The sequence below is a fragment of the Theropithecus gelada genome, chromosome 5, assembly GCF_003255815.1.
Source record: "Theropithecus gelada isolate Dixy chromosome 5, Tgel_1.0, whole genome shotgun sequence".
In the NCBI taxonomy this organism is placed as follows: domain Eukaryota; kingdom Metazoa; phylum Chordata; class Mammalia; order Primates; family Cercopithecidae; genus Theropithecus; species Theropithecus gelada.
The window spans coordinates 9,531,997-9,551,091 of NC_037672.1; the positions used below are offsets into that span (position 1 = coordinate 9,531,997).

Genomic DNA, 19,095 nt, shown 5'->3' on the forward strand with positions numbered 1-19,095 from the left:
AAGATGATTTGAAAGAATAGAAAGTGTAAGAATAAAGGCTTAAATCCTGGCATAGTTGTTTTTAAAAAAAATCAAATGAGAATTATTCTTTGTAAAAAAAAAAAATTCTATTCATGAAGCCTTACCTGTATAAAAAGGGATTGTCAGTCATTTACAGGGAAAGTTCAGCTCAGCTTTTTAGTTCAGCGTTCTCTACTTTATAACCAGACTAGAACTGTGTCTTTAGCCACTGGTCCAGTCTCTCTGGAATTCTCGTTCCCTGGCCACGCTTTATGCTCTGGTGATGAGTGTCCTGAAATGCTGTCCTCCCTCTCAGACAGCCCCTGGGGGACTGCCCTAGATGCAGATCTTCGTGATAGCAGCAAATAGTAGCAGGAAAATAGAAGAACTTTGAAGGCCAGACTGAGAAAGTCTTCTCTGTGAACAGAAGTTGAACTGGGGAAAGACTGGGTCTCTTTTCCTACTAAACAGGTATTCATTTTTAAAGCTTGAGTTCAAATGATTGAAAGTATGTTATTTTTCATTCATTTAACCAGTATCTGTTGAGAACCTCTTACAAAGGCACCATGCTAAGTGTGGGGGCTAAAACAGCACCTGACCTCATAGAGATGTCCTCTATGGACAGATTGCTTTATGCTTCAGGCTGGAAGCGCAAAGATGCATTTCTTGGGTCTTATTGAAGATCCATTTCTTCTCTTTTTTTCTTTCTTTTCTTTTTCTTTTCTGTCTTTTTTTTTTTTTTTTTTTTGAGACGGGATCTCACTCTGTTGCCCAGGCTGAAGTTCAGTGTTGCTATCTCAGCTCACTGCAGCCTTGACCTCCCAGGCTCAAATGATCCTCCCACCTCAGCCTATGTGCTGGAAGCACATGGAAATAGCGTGTTTTCTATGTATTACTACAACAGTGATGGGATTTTATAGGTAAGACCATGAAGGCTCAGAGAGGGTGAGTAACAGGCCCAAAGGCACAGAGTTTATAAAATTGGAGCCGTTAAAATGGGAGTAATATTCATCTTTCAAGTTTTGTTTTTGTTTTTGAGATGGAGTCTCGCATAGTTGCCAGACTGGAGTGCAGTGGCATGATCTCAGTTCACTGCAACCTCTGCCTCCCAGGTTCAAGTGATTCTCTTGCCTCAGCCTCCAAAGTAGCAGGGATTACAGGTGCCTGCCACCACACCTGGCTAATTTTTGTATTTTTAGTAGAGATGGGATTTCACCATGTTGGTCAGGCTGGTCTCGAACTCCTGACCTTTTGATCCTCCCACGTTGGCCTCCCAAAATGCTAGGATTATAGGAGTGAGCCACCACCCCGCCTCAAGATTGTTTTAAGGATTAAATTTCATTTGATTCTTTTAATCCAATCTCTACTGACGATTTTTTTCCTTGATCTTCCTTGTCCTGCATTATCATGATTTTTTGAAGCACGCTTCCTTATCTACTGTCTATCTATTGCGTATTTATTTATCACTGGTCTCCTACCACTAGCATGTATGTTTCACGAGCATAGGGAATTGGCCATTCACGGATGTGTCTTTAGAGTCTATAATTGTGTCTGATCCTAGCAGGCACCGATGACAGTTCTTGAATGAATTTGTTGAGTGAATGATTGAAGTGTTTAGCTTCAATCATTGCTGTGCCCGTGTAAAAAGGAAGTGTTTGATTTTTCATCACTCATCTTGTTCCTTCAGTCTCTATCAGATATCTTCTGTGTAAATGGTCGGTGTCGCTTGGTAAAATTTGTAGTTTCATTTTTCTGTCCAAATTAACAGAAGCCCTCAAGTTAAACAGACGATGTGAATATGTAATATGTGAGGAATATTCAAAAGCACGTTAATACTCATTAATAACTGTGGTGCAAACTAAAAAAGAATAGTGAAATCCCTTTTTAAAAAATACTACTGAAAAAGTAGTAGCCAGTTTTGGTGATATTTCTAAGGGGTGGGCCTTCCTAAACAGAGTTTCTGGGAGGGTAAATGGAAACAGTTTTTTAGAAAGGAAATTTTACAGTACATACTACAAGCCTTTAAAATGTCTTCACTCAATGGTTTAGTAAAATAATTGAAAATCCCGTAACGGGTTATGCTTTATCTATAAAAATGATGCCTGTGAATGCTTGTTTATCACACGGGAAATTGTTTTATACCAGAACTTAATGTGAGAAGAAAAATAAAGCAAGTATATACTGAACAATGAGACTTCCCTTGTATGACAGATACGTGCATAGAAAATACTGACAATGGCCGGGTGCGGTGGCTCACGCCCATAATCCCAGCACTTTGGGAGGCCAAGGCAGGTGCATCACGAGGTCAGGATTTCGAGACCAGCCTGACCAACATGGTGAAATCCCATCTCTAACAAAAATACAAAAATTAGCCCGGTGTGGTGACGTGCACCTGTAATCCCAGCTACTCAGGAGGCTGAAGCAGGAGAACTGCTTGAACCTGGGAGGCAGAAGTTGCCGTGAGCCGAGATTGAGCCACTGCACTCCAGCCTGGGTGACAGAGCGAAACTCTGTTTCAAAAAAAAAAAAAACAAAAAAAACTGATAATGAAGTGTACCAAAATGTTATGACTGATAATTGCAATCCCAGGGGGTGATCATTTGTATTTTATGCCTTTCTGGATTAAGAAAATTAAGTGTTAGCAAATGTTTTATGAAAAATAAAATTCTATGTATGCATTTAGGGCATCTGCATTTACTAGTTTTTTTCTTTTCTTTTCTTTTCTTTTCTTTCTTTCTTTCTTTTTTTTTTTTTAAGACAGAGTCTCACTCTGGCACCCAAGCTGGAGTGCAGTGGTACAAAATTATCTTTTGTAGCTTCCAAACAGCATTTTGAAATAAGCATTGTAGGATTTTCTGTTTTTTCCTGTTTGGCAGATAAAGTTACAAGGAGGCTTACAGAGGTTTCATGACTTACTTATTACCTCCCCACTCATGACTGACTTATTACCTCAACCACGTTGGGCTGAGACGCTGGGCAAAATCTTACATTATGATCAGAAAGATTTGAGTTCATGTTCTTTCTCTGGAGAGTGCGATGAGCGTCAGATGAGATGCACGTGGAAGTCCTTAGCCTGGCCTCTGGCTCACAATCTTCAACACATCTGAATTCTACTCCTTTCTAGAGGCAGGACCATGATGCTACCAGGTATAAGAGTCACCTCCCATCCACCTCAATGAGCTCGACCTGCTCTTTCCCTAATGAGATGGCCTAGGGGACAGGAGATGTGGCAGTTTCTGGCTGGTTAGGAAGAGCCCTACACATGTTTGGGTCACAAGGTCCAGCCTTTACTCACTCTTTCCAACCTCGTCTGTGTGTTCCAGGTCTGCTGTCCAACAGGGATAGAGGTCCTGGTGTCTAACGGAAGGGGAGTGTCCATTGCAACCTTCAAATAGCGTGTGTCTGTGCAACCAGAAAAATATGAAAGTCATACCTTATGTGGACTCAGCACACTACAATTTACAAAGTATTTGCACATCTACAAACTCACTGGATCATTACAATGTAAGTACAAGGCAAGCAATTCTGCTTTCATTTAACAGAGTAGGAGACTGATGTATGAAGAGAAGAAATTGCTCTTCTCAGTGCACACAAATAAATGCCAAAGTCTGAACTTGAACGTTCTTCATTTTCTCATTCATCTTAGAAATTCTATAATTCTTGCAAGATTTGGGCTATGGCATGCCCTTTAAAAATCTTACTAGATCCCACCCAGCCACACCCCATGCCAGCTCTCCTTTCTATATTACACACTTAACATATTCTATCACATTCATCGGTTGAGCTGCCTGTTTCTGCCACGAGACTGCACCTTCCTGAGGTAAGGATCATGCATTGTTTGTCTCTGTGTCCTCCGATCAATCCTAACATGGAAACTGGCACATAGTAGATGCTCAGTGAATGCTTATCGAATGACTGAACAAAAAAAGTCATCATCATTTACAAGATGACTTTCTCCAAATACACTTCTATAGATTCATTTTAGTGGTTCAGGCCCTCAGAAATCGTGAATGCTTCCTCTTCCCCCTTACAATAGGGTGCTTTATCTCAAGGAACTTGCTGAAGCTGCCCTTTGTGCTACAGTTAGAGACAGAGGCGAGTATGAAATTAGGTCCTCTTTATTCTCAACAATTGCAGCTTTGCTGCCATGCCCTGCTGATGCTCTTAGGCTGGCTGGCTGGCTGCACAATGAATTAACCAAGTTAAAAAGTCTTTTTTTTTCATTCTACTCCCCTCTATGCAGACCTCATTTAACATTTCCCATGCTGCCGCATCCCTGCCTATCCACCCTCCGTTATGCTCATCAGTTGTTCCTAGGGCTCACGGAGAACATCACGATAATAATGGTGAGGATTACAGATCTCTGGCTTGGTACCAGGTCCTCTGGTGAGAACTCAACATGCATCATTCATGTAATCTTCAAAAGAGCTCTCTGGGGCAACTTCTATTATTATGAACCCTGTTTTCAGAAAGAGAAAGTGAATTGGAGAGACTTTCTCAAGGTCACACAGCTAGTAAGTCATGCGGGCAGATGTTAACCTAGGGTTGTTTAATTCAGAAACCGCACCTTTAAATAGTGTGCAATATGGCGGCGCGTATATGCATCTTCTTGTTCTAGGCAGACCCCTAAACGTTACCTGCATATTCAGATTCCTTTATAGGCCTGGCTGGTAAAATTTTAATTGACTGCCGCGTCTCTTCCATCCGAAGCTCAGGGTCATCATAGTCTTCATCTTTGTGGCCTTTTGCTCCGTTCAGGACTGCAGCAAAGTTTCTTTCCTAAGCAGGTGGTAACATTCCAGTGATTCGAAGGAAGATACAATGTTGACAAAGACAGGCTACAGTGCTGGCTAGAGAAGTGGGATAGACTTTCTTAGCTGCAAGTAAAATATTTAAGAGGCCGAGACGGGCGGATCGCGAGGTCAGGAGATCGAGACCATCCTGGCTAACACTGTGAAACCCCGTCTCTACTAAAAAATACAAAAAACTAGCCGGGCGAGGTGGCGGGCGCCTGTAGTCCCATCTGCTCGGGAGGCTGAGGCAGGAGAATGGCGTGAACCCGGGAGGCGGAGCTTGCAGTGAGCTGAGATCCGGCCACTGCACTCCAGCCCGGGTGACAGAGCGAGACTCCGTCTCAAAAAAAAAAAAAAAAAAAAAAAAGAGTCTAGGTTCTGGGATCTTAAATAGAAGTTTAATTCTTGCGCTAGTGAGAATTCTAAAGATATCTCCCAATATTCCCATCTCTGATTACTCAATCAACACTAATCTAGGTGCTGCTGTGAAGGGACAGTGCAGATGTAATGAAGGTCACTAATCAGCTGACCTTAAAATGGGCGGATTATCCTGGATTACCTGGGTGGGCCCAGTGTAATCACATGAACCCTTAGAAGCAGAAAGAGGACCTATTTGCAAATAAGATAATCTTGTATTTAAATAATTCACTAAAAAAATTATTAGAACTAATAAATGATTCCTCAAGGTGTCAGGATACATGATTAATATACCAAATTCAGTTGTATTTCTATATGCTAGTAATGACAATTTATATTTCTATAAATTAGTAATAAACTGAAAATAGAAATTAAGAAAATGGGCTAGGTGCAGTGGCTCATGCTTGTAATCCCACCGCTTTGGGAGGCTGAGGTAGGAGGATTGCTTGAGGCTAGGAGTTTGAGAACAGCCTGGGCAACAGAGTGAGACCTCGTCTGTATGAAAATGTTTTTAAAAAGGAAACAATTATATTAGCATAGCATCAAGGAGAATAAAATATATGGAAATAAATTTAACAAAAGAAGTGCAAAACTTGTACTCTGGAAACTGCAAAACACTGTTGATAGTAATTTCAGAAGACCTAGATAAATGGAAAGATGACCAATGATCATGGATTGGAAGACTTAATCTTGTTAAAATAGAAATACTTTGCAAATTAATATACTGATTTATTTTGCAGAAATTGACAAGATAATCCTAAAATTCTTATGAAAATAAGAACAACCAATAATAGCCAAAACAATCTTGGGTTAAAAAAAAAAAAGATACAGTTGGAGGACTAACACTTATTTCAAAAGTTAGTACATAGATGCAGTAATCAAGACAATGTGGTATTGGTAGTAACATAGACATGCAGATAATTGGAATATGATTGAGAGTCCAGAAATAAACCTTTACACTTAGGGTTAATTGATTTTTAAGAAGTGTGCTAAGACAATTCAATGGGTAGAAAGAATAGTCTTTCAACAGATAGTCCTGAGACAACTGGATATCCACATGCATCATAGTGAAGTTGAACCTCTTTTTTATATCATATGCAAAAATTAAATGCAAATGGACCATGAATATAAATATAACAGCTAAAACTATAAAACTCTTAAATATTGGAGTAAATCTTCATTTCTTGGCTTAGGCAATGGTTTTTTAGATAGAACAAAAAATACAAGCAATAAAAGAAATAGATAAATTGGACTTAATTAAAATGAAAATCTGTGTGCTTCAAAAGACCACAAAAAATAAAAAGGCAACTGTGGAATGAAGAAAATATTTGCAAATCATGTATCTGATAAGCAGCTTAAATCCAGAATATATGAAAAACTCTTGCAATGCAATGATTTAAAGATAAATAACCAAATTTTAAAGTGGGAAAAGGATCTGAATGGATGTTTCTTCAAAGAAGATATACAAATCATCAATAATCCCATGGAGAGATGCCGTTAAGAAAATGCAAATCAAAAGCACGATGAGATGTCAGCCATACACCACCAAGATGATTTAAAAAAAGACAGATAATAATCAGGGCTGACAAGAATGTGGAGAATTTGAGACTCTCATGCATTGCTGATGGGAATGTAATAGGGCACAGCTACTGCAGAAAACACTTTGGCAGTTCCTCAAAAGGTTAAACACAGAGCTACCCTGTAATCCAGCAATTCCACATTCATGCAAAAACTAGCACGTGTTTATAGCAGTATTATTCTTAATAGTAAAAAAGGTGGAAATAACCCAAATATCCATGAGCTACTGCACAGGTAAATAAAGTGTTGTATAGTCATACAATGGAATATTATTCAGCAATGAAAAGTAATAAAGTATTGATGTATGCTATAACATGGATGAGCCTTGATAATATTATGCTAAATGATAAGAAGGTAGTCATATACAAAGTGGAATGTTGCCTGATTCTGTTTATATGAAATGCCCAGAACAGGAGGATCTATAGATAAAGAGTAGATTAATATTTGCCAGCATCTGGGGGAAGAGGGAACTGGGTTTCATTTTGAGATGATAAAAATGTATTGATTGGAGTGATGGTTATAAAACTCTGCGAATATACTAAAAAACCATTGAATTGTACTCATAAAATGGGTAAACTGAATGGCATGTATATTTTATCTCCAAAAAAACCCTGTTTTAAGACGCAGAAGAGGAAGTCAGAGAAAGGAAGTAGAAGAGAAAGAAAGAGATCTGGCAGAAGGATGACTTACAGAGAGTCCAAGAGTAGAAGGATTTGACAGCAGCCAGCCAGCAGGGACATGGGGACCACAGTCCGACAGTAGAAAGGAACTGGATTCTATGAAACAACCTAAAAGAATCTGGAAGCAAGTTCCTCCTCAGAGCCCCTGGAGGAGAATGCAACCCTGCCAGCATGTTGCTTTCAGTCTTGTGAGACCCAGAACAGGGGATCTAGTTGAGCCATGCTGTGCTCAGACTTCTGATTGCATCCACTGTGTGATAATAAATGGTCAAGCTGCCAAATCTGTGGGGATGTGTCATGGCAGCAATGGAAAACAAAAGCAATTATTTGGGTCTTTACTGTTAATGGTGGGGCTTCAAGAAGTGACACCACTCTCTGTATATTGTCCTAAAATGTGACACTATCGCAGTAAAAGCAACTGCAAGGTGAAATTTTGTGCTAAAGCTGACACCATCATTTTTGAAATTCTAGTTCATTCAATCAGGTTTAGGTGTGAGAATTTAGGTAAAATGTATAGTTGAGAAAATTCTATGGGTTCATATCCCCCCAGCTGCCCCACTCTCCAAGTGAATTGGCCAAGACTATCATTTTGTTTTTTTTCATTTTTGGTCATTTTTCCATTCCTGATATGGAGCCAGGAGACCAGGTTATAGACCATTGGTATTGCACAACATTTGAGGTGGAGTAAGTGTCATTGGACTTTGGACATGAAGACTTTGACTAAAGTCTTCACTTTGCTGGATTGGAGATATGCCTTTGCCTTGAAGCTTAGTTTTTTCATCTGTAAAATGGGATTTCTACATATTTGTACTGTTAATAAGAACAGTTGCCATAAAAGATGGTCTCAACAATTCCTCTCTAACCTTAGGTTTTGCTTTGGCTATTGTTATAGACTAAATGTTTCTCTACCCCCACCCCACCCCCTACTGCTCACACAAATTCGTGTGTTGAAGCCCTAACCGTCAGTGTGGCTGTATTTGAAGATGGTACCTCTAAAAACGTAATTCAGGTTAAATAAGGTCATAAGGGTGGGGTTCTCATCTAAAAGGATTAGTGTTTTTATAAGAAGAGACATCAGAGAGTTCTCTCTCTCTCTCTCTCTCTCTGTCTGTCTCTCTCTCTCTCTCTCTGGGTTTCTCCCTCTCTCTCCTCACCCGTGCCCAAATGCACACACTAAGGAAAGGCCATGTGAGCACACAGGGAGTCATTTGCATGACAAGGGGATAGTTCTCGCCAACCCTACTGGCACTTTGATCTTGGACTTCTGGTCTTCAGAGTCATGAGAAAATAAATCTCTGTCGTTTGAGCCATCCAGTTTATGGCATTTTGTTATGGCAACACTGGAAGACTAACACAGGCACTCAGCAAAGGCTCTGGGTCTGAACACTAGACTGACAGGAATGGACACCAATCCGTAACAGATGCACTCGCATGCAGTGGTCATCATAGGAATTCTGGAATGTGCTCCTCTGCATTAAAATCTGCAGCCGGCATCGTGTTATGCGTAAGCAGCGACACGACTCTTGATCTCGCATTCTTGGGAAGGTTACTTAAGCTCCCTGACTGATAGGTTCAATCTGTAAATTGGAGATGACTAAACCCACCTTATCTCGTTGTTGTTAGTTGAGAAAATGTATCTCAACGCTCTACTTTGGCATCTGTCCCACAGCAGGAACTCAGTACCTGTTGGATCTTTTTTCTCTAGTTGATGTGTGCTGAGTCATAGGTAGAGCCCAGTACCCAGGACAAAGCAAAGCAAAGTTGCTAGTATGTGAACTCCAGAAAGTTTCACTGTTGACACAGCAAAGGGAGAGACGGTGTCTCGGTTCTGGAACTGTACACCCAGTGAGCTCTGAGCTGGAGCTCAGGCAGGAGACTCCTTTGGGGATTTCACAGATGGGTATGTGTGCAAAGGTGCCATTTACATACTGTTAACGGCAATTACCAAGGCTCTCTAGGGCTTAGCTTCTTGGGGGAAAGTCTTGGACCTGCTAGAAGAACTGGGATGTGAGCCTCAACCCATTTTCCAACTTTCCACCCAATACCTTGCTAGACTTCATAGAGTCAGGACATGATAAGAATGCTGGGAAGAACAACCGTCACGCCAGGTCAGAAGATATTTTGCACCCATGAGTAAATATAAGTATTTTGGTGTACTTCTTTAGAGAGAGAGAGAAAGAGAGAGAAACAGATATTTGTTTTAAATATAGAGTTATATCTATTTATCTATCAATGTATTATCTATTTTCTATCAATTTCAAGGATTTTTAACTAGAGGTTCAATATTCTTTACCCATGAACCTTTTAATTTTTACAATTTTTGTGTGTGCCTGTGTGTGTGTGTAATGTGTGTTTCTGGGTAAGGGTCCATAGCTTTTGTTAGATTCTTAAAGAGCTACTTCAAACAGTAAAGAGTCAATGAGTTTATGAGCAGAATCAATCAATCATCAATCAATCAATCATATATCTGCCCATCTAATCTATAGATATGCAAGTTATAACTTTAAATTATATACCTATGCAATTACTTGTAATAAAATGTATTGAATTAATGTTGTAACTTTTAATCTTTTTCTCTAGTTGTTAAAATTATTTGTAAATATTGCAAATGATTTCATAAAATAGATGTATCAAGATGCAGTTACTTTTGTATTACTGAATACTTAGCATAATTCAAACGTGCTGCCATTTAAAATATATTATTATAAAATATGTGAATGTGTTTAAGTATCAGTACATATTTTAGATTAGCTTTTTAAACTCCTAAGTATTGAATTATTGGGCCAAAAAAGTGAGTATTTTAATATTGCTTACTTAATGTTACGAAATTGCTCTCAAGAAAGTTTATTTCAATTTAAAATTTTACTATGAGTGTTAGGAAGTGCGCTTCTCATAACACACCTGCCAGCACAGTGTGTTGGTATTTTCACTTTATTCGGTCTTCACAATGACCATGTTAATTAATTTTTATTTCCATTTTATAGCTGAGGAATTGGAATATAGTTTTAAGGGAGGAGACCACCCCTCATATTGTCTTATGCCCAATTTCTGCCTTCAAAGAAAGAAGTAAAAACTAAAAGGCAGAAATGGAATCCACAGACAGATAGCCCAGCACTGCACCCTGGGCCTGGTAGTTAAAAATCAACCCCTAACCTGACTGCTTGTGTTATCTGTAGATTCCAGACATTTGGAAAAGCATTGTGAAAATCCCCGTCCTGTTCTGTTCCATTCTGATTACTGGTGCATGCAGCCCCCAGTCACATACCCCCTGCTTGCTCAATCAATCATGACCCTTTCACACAGACTTCCTTAGAGTCGCAAGCCCTTAAAAGGGCAGGAATTGCTCACTCAGGGAGCTCGGTTTTTTGGAGACGTGAGTCTGCTGATGCTCCCAGCTAAATAAAGCCCTTTCCTTCTACAACTCGGTGTCTGAGGGGTTCTTGTCTGTGGCTGTTCTGCTACAGTTTTATACCCAAGAATTAAAATGCAGTTTTTCTTGCCAAGAAAGTATGCCACTTAGAAAAGCATTTGTTGTTGTTGTTGTTGCTGTTGATTTTTTTTTTTTTTCTGAGACGAAGTTTCACTCCTGTTGCCCAGGCTGAAGTTCAATGGCATTACCTCGGCTAACTGCAACCTCTGCCTTCTGGGTTCAAGCGATTCTCCTGCCTCCACCTCCCGAGTAGCTGGGATTATAGGCTTGCACCACCATGCCCAGCTAATTTTTTGTATTTTTAGTAGAAATGGGGTTTCCCCATGTTAGCCAGGTTGGTCTCGAACTCTTGACCTCAGGAGATCTGCCCGCCTTGACCTCCCGAAGTGCTGGGATTACAGTGTGAACCACCGCACCCAGCCTGTTGCTGTTGATTTCTAAAAATTTTACTAAGTATCTTGAATAAAATCCACCTACTTTGCAAATACTAAAGACTTATAAAATAGATAAGGGAAGCAACTGACTTACCCAGTCTAGGAGAGGCTCGTTAATCCTCTGGTACTGGCCTGCCAACACAAACAGACCGAGCATTATTTTAATCACCGTGGTAGCTCCAAATATCAAAAAGACTGGGCCCTTGTTTTTCTCCAGAAATCTTTTGTCAGTTTTAATTAACTTACCTTGATTATGATTTTTCAAAACTAAAGTGCATTTTTGTTTATTTCCCATTTTACCTGTTGGTCTTGCAAAACAGGGACAAAGAAAAAGGAGAAAAGAGAATAGAATTCAAATCAATCAGTGACTTGGAGGTAAGAAACCTCTACTGTAGCAGGTCAGAATTCTCATTGCAAGAGAAAAATAATGTTAGAAGACGTCTCATAGCAATTGCTCCCGAAGTCATGAGTCAGCAGCAGCTCAGCTAATGATGAGGTTTATTTTTCCCTTCTCTTCCCCCACAAGGCACAGCATGTTGCAATTGCAATAATCTGTCCATACATCTGTCTCCTGAATAGACTATAAGTGTTCTGAGGACAGAAGTCATAGCTATTCATTCATCTATTTCTAGCGCCAGGCATAAGACCCCACATTGAACAACTGAGTTATGGACCAGGTGTTTGCTGAATGAAAACACAGCAGTTGTCTTTTCTCAGCACTCAACACTCTTATTTGGGCTTGCTTTATGAAAGATTGCCTGGGGTCATTCAGCCCACTCAGTATTCTATGTTTAAAAATTTACCCTCAGATTATGCAAAACCACTGCAGATTTTTTCATTCTTGATAAACTTTATTTTCCTAAATCGTATTGTAATTTCTTGCTATTAGCCTGCATCAGGGAGCATTAGAAACAATTTTATTTTAAATTTCTTTTTTCAAATCAAATTCTCTTTATTAGCACTTATGTGAGAAGTTTCTTTCAGGTCTTAGGAGCAGAAGCTGCATGCTTTTTAGTGACTGGTTTGCTTTGATTTAAGGATATTTCCATTCTTCCTTTGGCTGCCGAGAAATTCAGGATAAATTTCTGAATTTCATCTAAGTATTGTAGAGGACCATGATATGATAAGCATTTCTACATCTTGTTTTGGCTTTAATATTTTCCTGTTTTTTTTGTTTTGTTTTGTTTTGTTTTTTGAGACAGAGTCTCGCTGTGTCACCCAGGCTGGAGTGCAGTGGTGCAATCTCAGCTCACCGCAACCTCTGCGTCTCGGGTTCAAGCGATTCTTGTGCCTTAGCCTCCCAAGTAGCTGGGATTACAAGAGCACACTACCACGCCCGGCTAATTTTTGTATTTTTAGTAGAAATGGGGTTTCACTATGTTGACCAGGCTACTCTCGAACTACTGACCTCAAATGATCCACCTGCCTTGGCCTCACAAAGTGCTGGGATTACAGGCATGAGACACGGTGCCTGGCCTTTTATTTTCTTAAACATTAGTTCTTTCACTCTGAATTCCCTTATCTTACCAAAATATGAAATAAAGAGTTGTTAATTGTATCAGCATGCCCAACTCTTTTGTAAGGTGTAATGTACAAATTAATGCAAATTTGGCTCAGTGGAAACACAGTTCTCTGGAATTTGCCTAGGACCAGTGCATATGGGAAGTGTTAATGAGACAGAGCTTATCTCCTTGAAATAATGAGCTGGGAGGAACAGAATCCAGCCCGCACCTGTCCCCGGTCCCAGCCCCGTCCCTGCTATCCATTGTGGCTGGATAGCAGCTCTGGGGCACTGACACCTTCCTGACCCAGCACAATTACATCCCCACTGAGATCCCTGGCAGAGAAACCAACACGTTTTCCAGCCCTTTAGAGCAGCAATTTGTACTCTCTCATGAATCGAGTTAAATTAATAAGGTCACCCATTAAAGACCAGCTGGCCCGGAAGGAGCAAATGAGCTCAGAATTATTGGGGATCTGCTCTGGCCCTCGTTATCGAGGAAAACAACTCCACTGTCTAATTCAGGGTTCGATATAATTTCATTTTAGGAAATTGGCCTCAAGGAGTGTAGTCATGATACTGACATCTTCTTGGGGAGCTGCGGGGTTTCCTTTCTCACCGGAGGCAAGCGTTCCAGCCTGAGACTCTCCCAGATTCCCCGAATACGCTTCATGCTCCTTCTGTGTCTGCTGGTGCAGACCCTGCCTGGAGCCCCTTCTCCCTCTCACCTCCCCTTTGCTTCCCAAATGCTCATCGTCCTTTCAGATCCGATTTCCCTGCTTTTCTCTCTGACTACTCCAGGCCACGTCAGTCTCACTGAATTGTTAACGTAGGTGTTTTCTGTCTCACTCACCACGACATTTAAATACAAATAGGCAGGATCTGATTACTTTTTTGTTGTATGTTCTTTAGGGAAGGAATTGTCTTTTATCCTTCAATCTCCCTGAGTACCTATCTGTGTCATCAGTGCAGAGTTTTGAAAATGTAATTTTAAAGCATGATCCTAACACAGTGCATCAGTTCATGTCACTCGTTGCCCATGTCATACAGACCAGGTGCCCTGTGTGGCCCCCAGAGCTCAGCACAACCTGCCCCATCCTGTTCTCTGACCTCATCCCTTTCCAGCCTCTTCTCTCCTGGACCAAACTGTAGTCAGGCTATCCTGAACTCTTTTCTCTGCGAGGCCCACCTTGTGAGATTCCACATTCATTTCTGCATTGTCCAATTTTTGCAAGACTCCTACTAAGTCAGTTTAGCCAGAATCTCCCATTCTCCATGCCTGATCAGCCTCCATATCTCATCCAATCAGGGCCCTCCTCTGCCACCTTCCTCCAGTGATGTCTGATCACCTTGGCCTGCCTTCAGCAAGAATCTTTTCAGGTCAGTTTAGCCAGAAACCACCTCTGCCCCTGCTCTTTCCCTTACCCCTGAGGTTTCCATTTTGTAATTTTCCTTTCCCAGACTCCCTTTAAGGGAGGAGACCACCCCTCATATTGTCTTATGCCCAATTTCTGCCCCCAAAGAAAGAAGTAAAAAATAAAAGAAACGAAATCCACAGGCAGACAGCCCAGTGCCACACCCTGGACCTGGTTAAAGATAGACCCCCGAGCTAACCGGTTATGTTATCTATAGATTCCAGACATTGTATGGAAAAGCATTGTGAAAATAGGGGTCCTGTTCTGTTCGGTTCTGATTACCGGTGCATGCAGCCCCCAGTCATGTACCCGCTGCTTGCTCAATTGATCGTGACCCTCTCACGTGGACCCCCTTAGAGTTGTAAGCCCTTAAAAGGGACAGGAATTGCTCACTCGGGGAGCTCGGTTGTTGGAGACGTGAGTCTTGCCAAAGCTCCCAGCCAAATAAAGCCCTTCCTTCTTTAACTTTGTGTCTGAGGGGTTTTGTCTGTGACTTGTCCTGCTACACCTCTCCTATAAATTTCCACTTGTCTTTATTGTATTCTGAGTTGAGCCCAGTCTCTTTCATACTGCAAACACTCATTACAGTAATCCCGTACCTATCTCCATCATCTGGAATAAAGCTTGTCTCACCATTCTGCAATAAGAATCATGAAACTCTTCCTTTACCTCTTTCTCACCTCTGACTTCAGCTGCTTCAGCCAGCTTCTCCTTGAGTCTCCCAGCACACCCAGCTCACGCTACTTCAGGAGCTTGCACACACCATCCCTCTGTCTATAGCCCTCTTTTCTTGGATCTGCCCATGCCTGGATCTTTGTCCACTATCCAACTGTATCTGAAATGTCATTTCCCCTGGACGGGGCTTCCCTGATCACCGATGTCAGGCAAAAATTAAAGAGCACCTCTCCAGCCCTGTGCCTCACCACCCCTGGCACCTGGGATGGCAGTGAGAATGCTGCACACATGTGTGCACCAGGTCTGTCTCCTTTTCCTGTGGTGCTTGGCTGGTGTACATCTCTCTCCTTCCCCTGCCCTGGGCAGGCGAGTGGGCATGGCATGGATCTCCCACCCCTGGGGTGTTGGCTGTGATGGAATCTAGGTTGCCCTACTTGACCTTCTATGCTCTTGATCTTGCCTCAGTGGCTGGGCAGAGACCCCAAGGCCCATGGGGATGATGGAAGCTGTTGGGTAAAAGGGAAGTGAATCACAATGACTGTTTGGAAAAAGCCTTGCTTTGATCCACATTGGATTGTGATGTGAGGAAGAAATAAACCTTTTTTATATTCCACTAACATTTGTAGTTTATTCATTGTAGATGGTAGTCCTCCCTGATTAATACTTTTTTTTTTTTTTTTTTAAAGTTTCTCCATAGCGTCTAGGAACAAAGCTAACCAATAAATAATCTAGTTACAGACTATGGTACCTGCCTCCCCCCAGGCAGTGGCAAGACTTCAGGCTCCTGATGGCTCCTGCCACCCACGTGTAGCGGAGATGGGCATATGGTGAATGCGCAATCAATAAACAGTCAGTTGTCAAATACAGAATGCAGTACAGCAGGAACATGTCAGAACCGGGAAGCAGCGACGGAACCTTCCTCCTCCCGCGCTGAGCGAACAGAGCTTTACACTTCCCCTCATGGACCCAGATCCCCACCAAAGTGGCTCAACCAAAACCCTTCCAGGCATTCGCATCTTCCTGGACCTGAAAGAAAGATTGGCTTCCTGGGACCATTTTCTAAAAAGAGAAAGGGAGTTGCTCAGTAGATTTCACAGCTGCATCCTGGGACAGTTGTGGTTGTGTTGCGTGGATGTGTGGAGTCGTTCATCACCCTCAGACACCAGACAGCTCCAGAGAACACCTGACTTCTGTGTTTCCCTCAAGGAAACATCTTTTTGCAAGAAACAATGTCCCTTTGAAAGTTATTTTTAAGAGGGAAGTGAAGATAGATATACGCAGTATAAAGCCCAGGAGAGCCTCCTGATAGCCGGAGGGCAGTTACTCCAGCCCTGTGGCTGTCCGTTGACCATCTCTTCTTGTGTCTGCAGAGGCCCAGCCAAGGATGACAGAGGTGCTTGACCAATACCCATCCAACTGAGGTCCCCTGACCATTTGCATCAGACTCACCTTGGGAGCTGAAAAAAGGAAATAAGGCAAAACCTGAGTCCCAGAGCAAACCAGTTGAATCAGTCTGTTTTTTTTTTCCTCCAGCTCCTCTGGTGACATTTATTCACCCTGAAGTTTTAGAACCACTAACCTAGAAGCTCCAGTTCCCTTCCAAAGGAAGATAGGCCATTAGGTAAATAGAGACTCTCAGATTATTTTCATTTGGAAACACTTCTGGGAGCTGAAGTCTCTGGAGGTGCAGGGCCGGTGCCTTCATCTATGCCCCCATTTAGTGGCTTTGCAGGGAAAGGGTAGCTGGTGGACCTTCAAGTGCTGTTGCCATGGGATATTCACATTCAAAGGAAATCCTGAACTGGAAGAATTCCCGGTGGGTCCCATGACGAGAATATGCTTATCTTGCATGAGAAGAGAAATAAAAATAGGAAGCCTGCAGAGGTTTAGCACTTTCTATTTCCCTAGGAAAGCAAGTCAGTTAGTAGGTTGCTTGGACGTTCTCAAGCCAGACAGGTTCCCCAAGCAAAACCAGCTTCTGGTTTCATTTCAGTTTCAAAAGAAGACTCAGGGCAGTGGGGAAGGGGAGGAGAGGTGTGGCAAAGATCAGGGTTGGCTCCAAATCTGCAGGTTGCCAGCTGGACTTAAGAATATGTGTTGAAAATTGAGGGGTCCATGAGTCCCAGCTACCTGTTACTAACTACTCTGTGGCAGAGACAGTCGTGTGTCTCCCCATATCTATTTTCTCTGTCTTCTTAGGTACCAGAACCCTTTGCTGTTTAGCTGGGCTCGTGGTCACCTGGAGCTACATGTCTTCCTTGTAGCTATGCATGGCCATGAGTCCAAGCTTTGGTCAATTGAATCTAGGTGGAAAATCAAGTCACAATTTCCAGGATACTTCCTGAAGTTGTTATGCACTTTTTATTTCTCCCTTTTCTCTTCTTTCTCCATCCTGTTGCCTGGAGTACAGACATCACTATTTTAGGCTGTAAGATTAAAGTCAATACAAGGGAGGGAGCAAGAAGGCAGGAAGAACAGGGTCTCTGAGGACTTCCAGGAGCAGAGCTGCCAAAGAGCCTTGGACTGCTTACCTTGGGACTTGACTTACATAAGAAAAAATAAATAAATAAATAAACATCTCTCGTGTTTAAGCCCCATGAATTTTTTTAAGTGCCTTGCAGCCTTTGATGTTTTATCTCCTTATGGAGGTTAGTGTTTGGCAGGAACACAGCAGAGCAGCTGATCAAAGGCATGAGGAAGGCAACATGTATTTCATGGGAGCTGAGTGGAGAAGTTTTAGGCTTAAATCCTGGCCCTGTCACTCTGGAGCCATGTGACCTCAGGCAAACCCAATTGCTTATAAGCCTCAGTTAACTAGGGTTAACTTGTAGAATGGGAGTAATAGCACCTACCCCCAAACGGCTGTTTAGAAGTTTTGGTCCATAGAATTTAGGTGGGAAATCAACTCGGAATTCCCAGAGGATAACTTCTTGGCTCAGCGCCCAGTAACAAGATGCTGTGTTGTGTGTTTGTCTTTTCAAGTTTAACGTCATGACCAAATCCTTCTCACTCAACCCAGGTTGTTAGCACTGCTTTCAGATCTATATTGAGAACTTGTTCATTTTTTAGTGCTCATTTTTAAGCAACATGTGCGACTTTTTCAGCGTTCAACTCTGTTGATATCCACCTGCTGATGCTTCACAAGGGTTCTTCAAGCTGGGGTCCCCTTCAGCTGTGAGGCACAGGGATTCAGTAGCCACTGTCATCTGGGTGGCCAGATGAAGGCCAAAGTAGAACTCTTTAAATCTTATATTTCACCATCTCTGAGTAAAGGATTATGACAGTCAGTGAGTTTTGACTATATGGCTTATAACTGGGAAGAAGAAAAGAGGAAGGAAGAGGGGAATGAGAGAGAGAGAAATAGGTATAGAAAAAAATATATATGTATATACATTTATGTGCCATATAACCATGTTTTGGTCAATGATGAATCACATATATGACCGTGGTCTCATAAGATTATAATGGAGCAGAAAAATTCCTATTACTGTTATGGGAGTTATTAATAAATTATTTTAGGCAAATAGAGAGGAAAAGGGGTCCTTGGAAAATTTTTGTTTCTTTTAAAGCAGCCCCAGAAATGCTTCTTGTCTAGCAGGAAAGCCCAGGCTCTTAGAACCAGCTAGCAAATTTTGATATGCAAAGGCTAGCCATTAGAAATTAGGTCCACCCAAACTTGGTGATTCCTGCCCTCTTCTTGCCCTTGTCCCCACATGTCCCTGGCAACATGGCCACCCCCACATATCCCCACATGTGTAGAACATCATGGTGCCTTGCATTTGCATATTAAAAGGCTAAGAGGGCCAGTTTTTTCACGGGCTACATGAATGACATGCCTGGTCAAACCAATCCCCTAAGGCCTATGCAAATCAGGCACCACCTCCTCCAGCCTCCTCATATAAGCAAATACTTTTCTGCTACACGGGGGTTTTCTCTTTGTTCAAATCCCGCTTCCCTCTGTCTCTGTATGGGGGACCTGTTTTCTTCTTCCTTCCTTCTTTCTTGCCTAATTAAACTCTCCACTCCTTAAGACCACGCCACATGTGTCCATGTCGTTTTATCTAGTTCGGCACAAGACTGAGGACCCTGGTTTCCTCCACTTATCAGATCCGTATCGTTACCTAATGATGTTGTAGCCATTATAACATCGTAGTACAAGGCATGACTCATGG

At 41.8% G+C, this 19,095-nt stretch overlaps 1 protein-coding gene across 1 annotated transcript in view; it reads right to left on the reverse strand.

Moving 5' to 3' along the window:
• Positions 1–19,095, reverse strand: part of CLNK (cytokine dependent hematopoietic cell linker) — a 190,845-nt gene that overhangs the window by 68,910 nt on the left and 102,840 nt on the right. The window contains exons 5-7 of the mRNA XM_025386090.1: positions 11,427–11,464; positions 4,638–4,779; positions 3,296–3,402 (exon numbers count right to left, since the gene is read on the reverse strand). Coding sequence (XP_025241875.1) covers positions 3,296–3,402; positions 4,638–4,779; positions 11,427–11,464 — 287 coding nt within the window. The remainder of the gene's footprint in view (positions 1–3,295; positions 3,403–4,637; positions 4,780–11,426; positions 11,465–19,095) is intronic.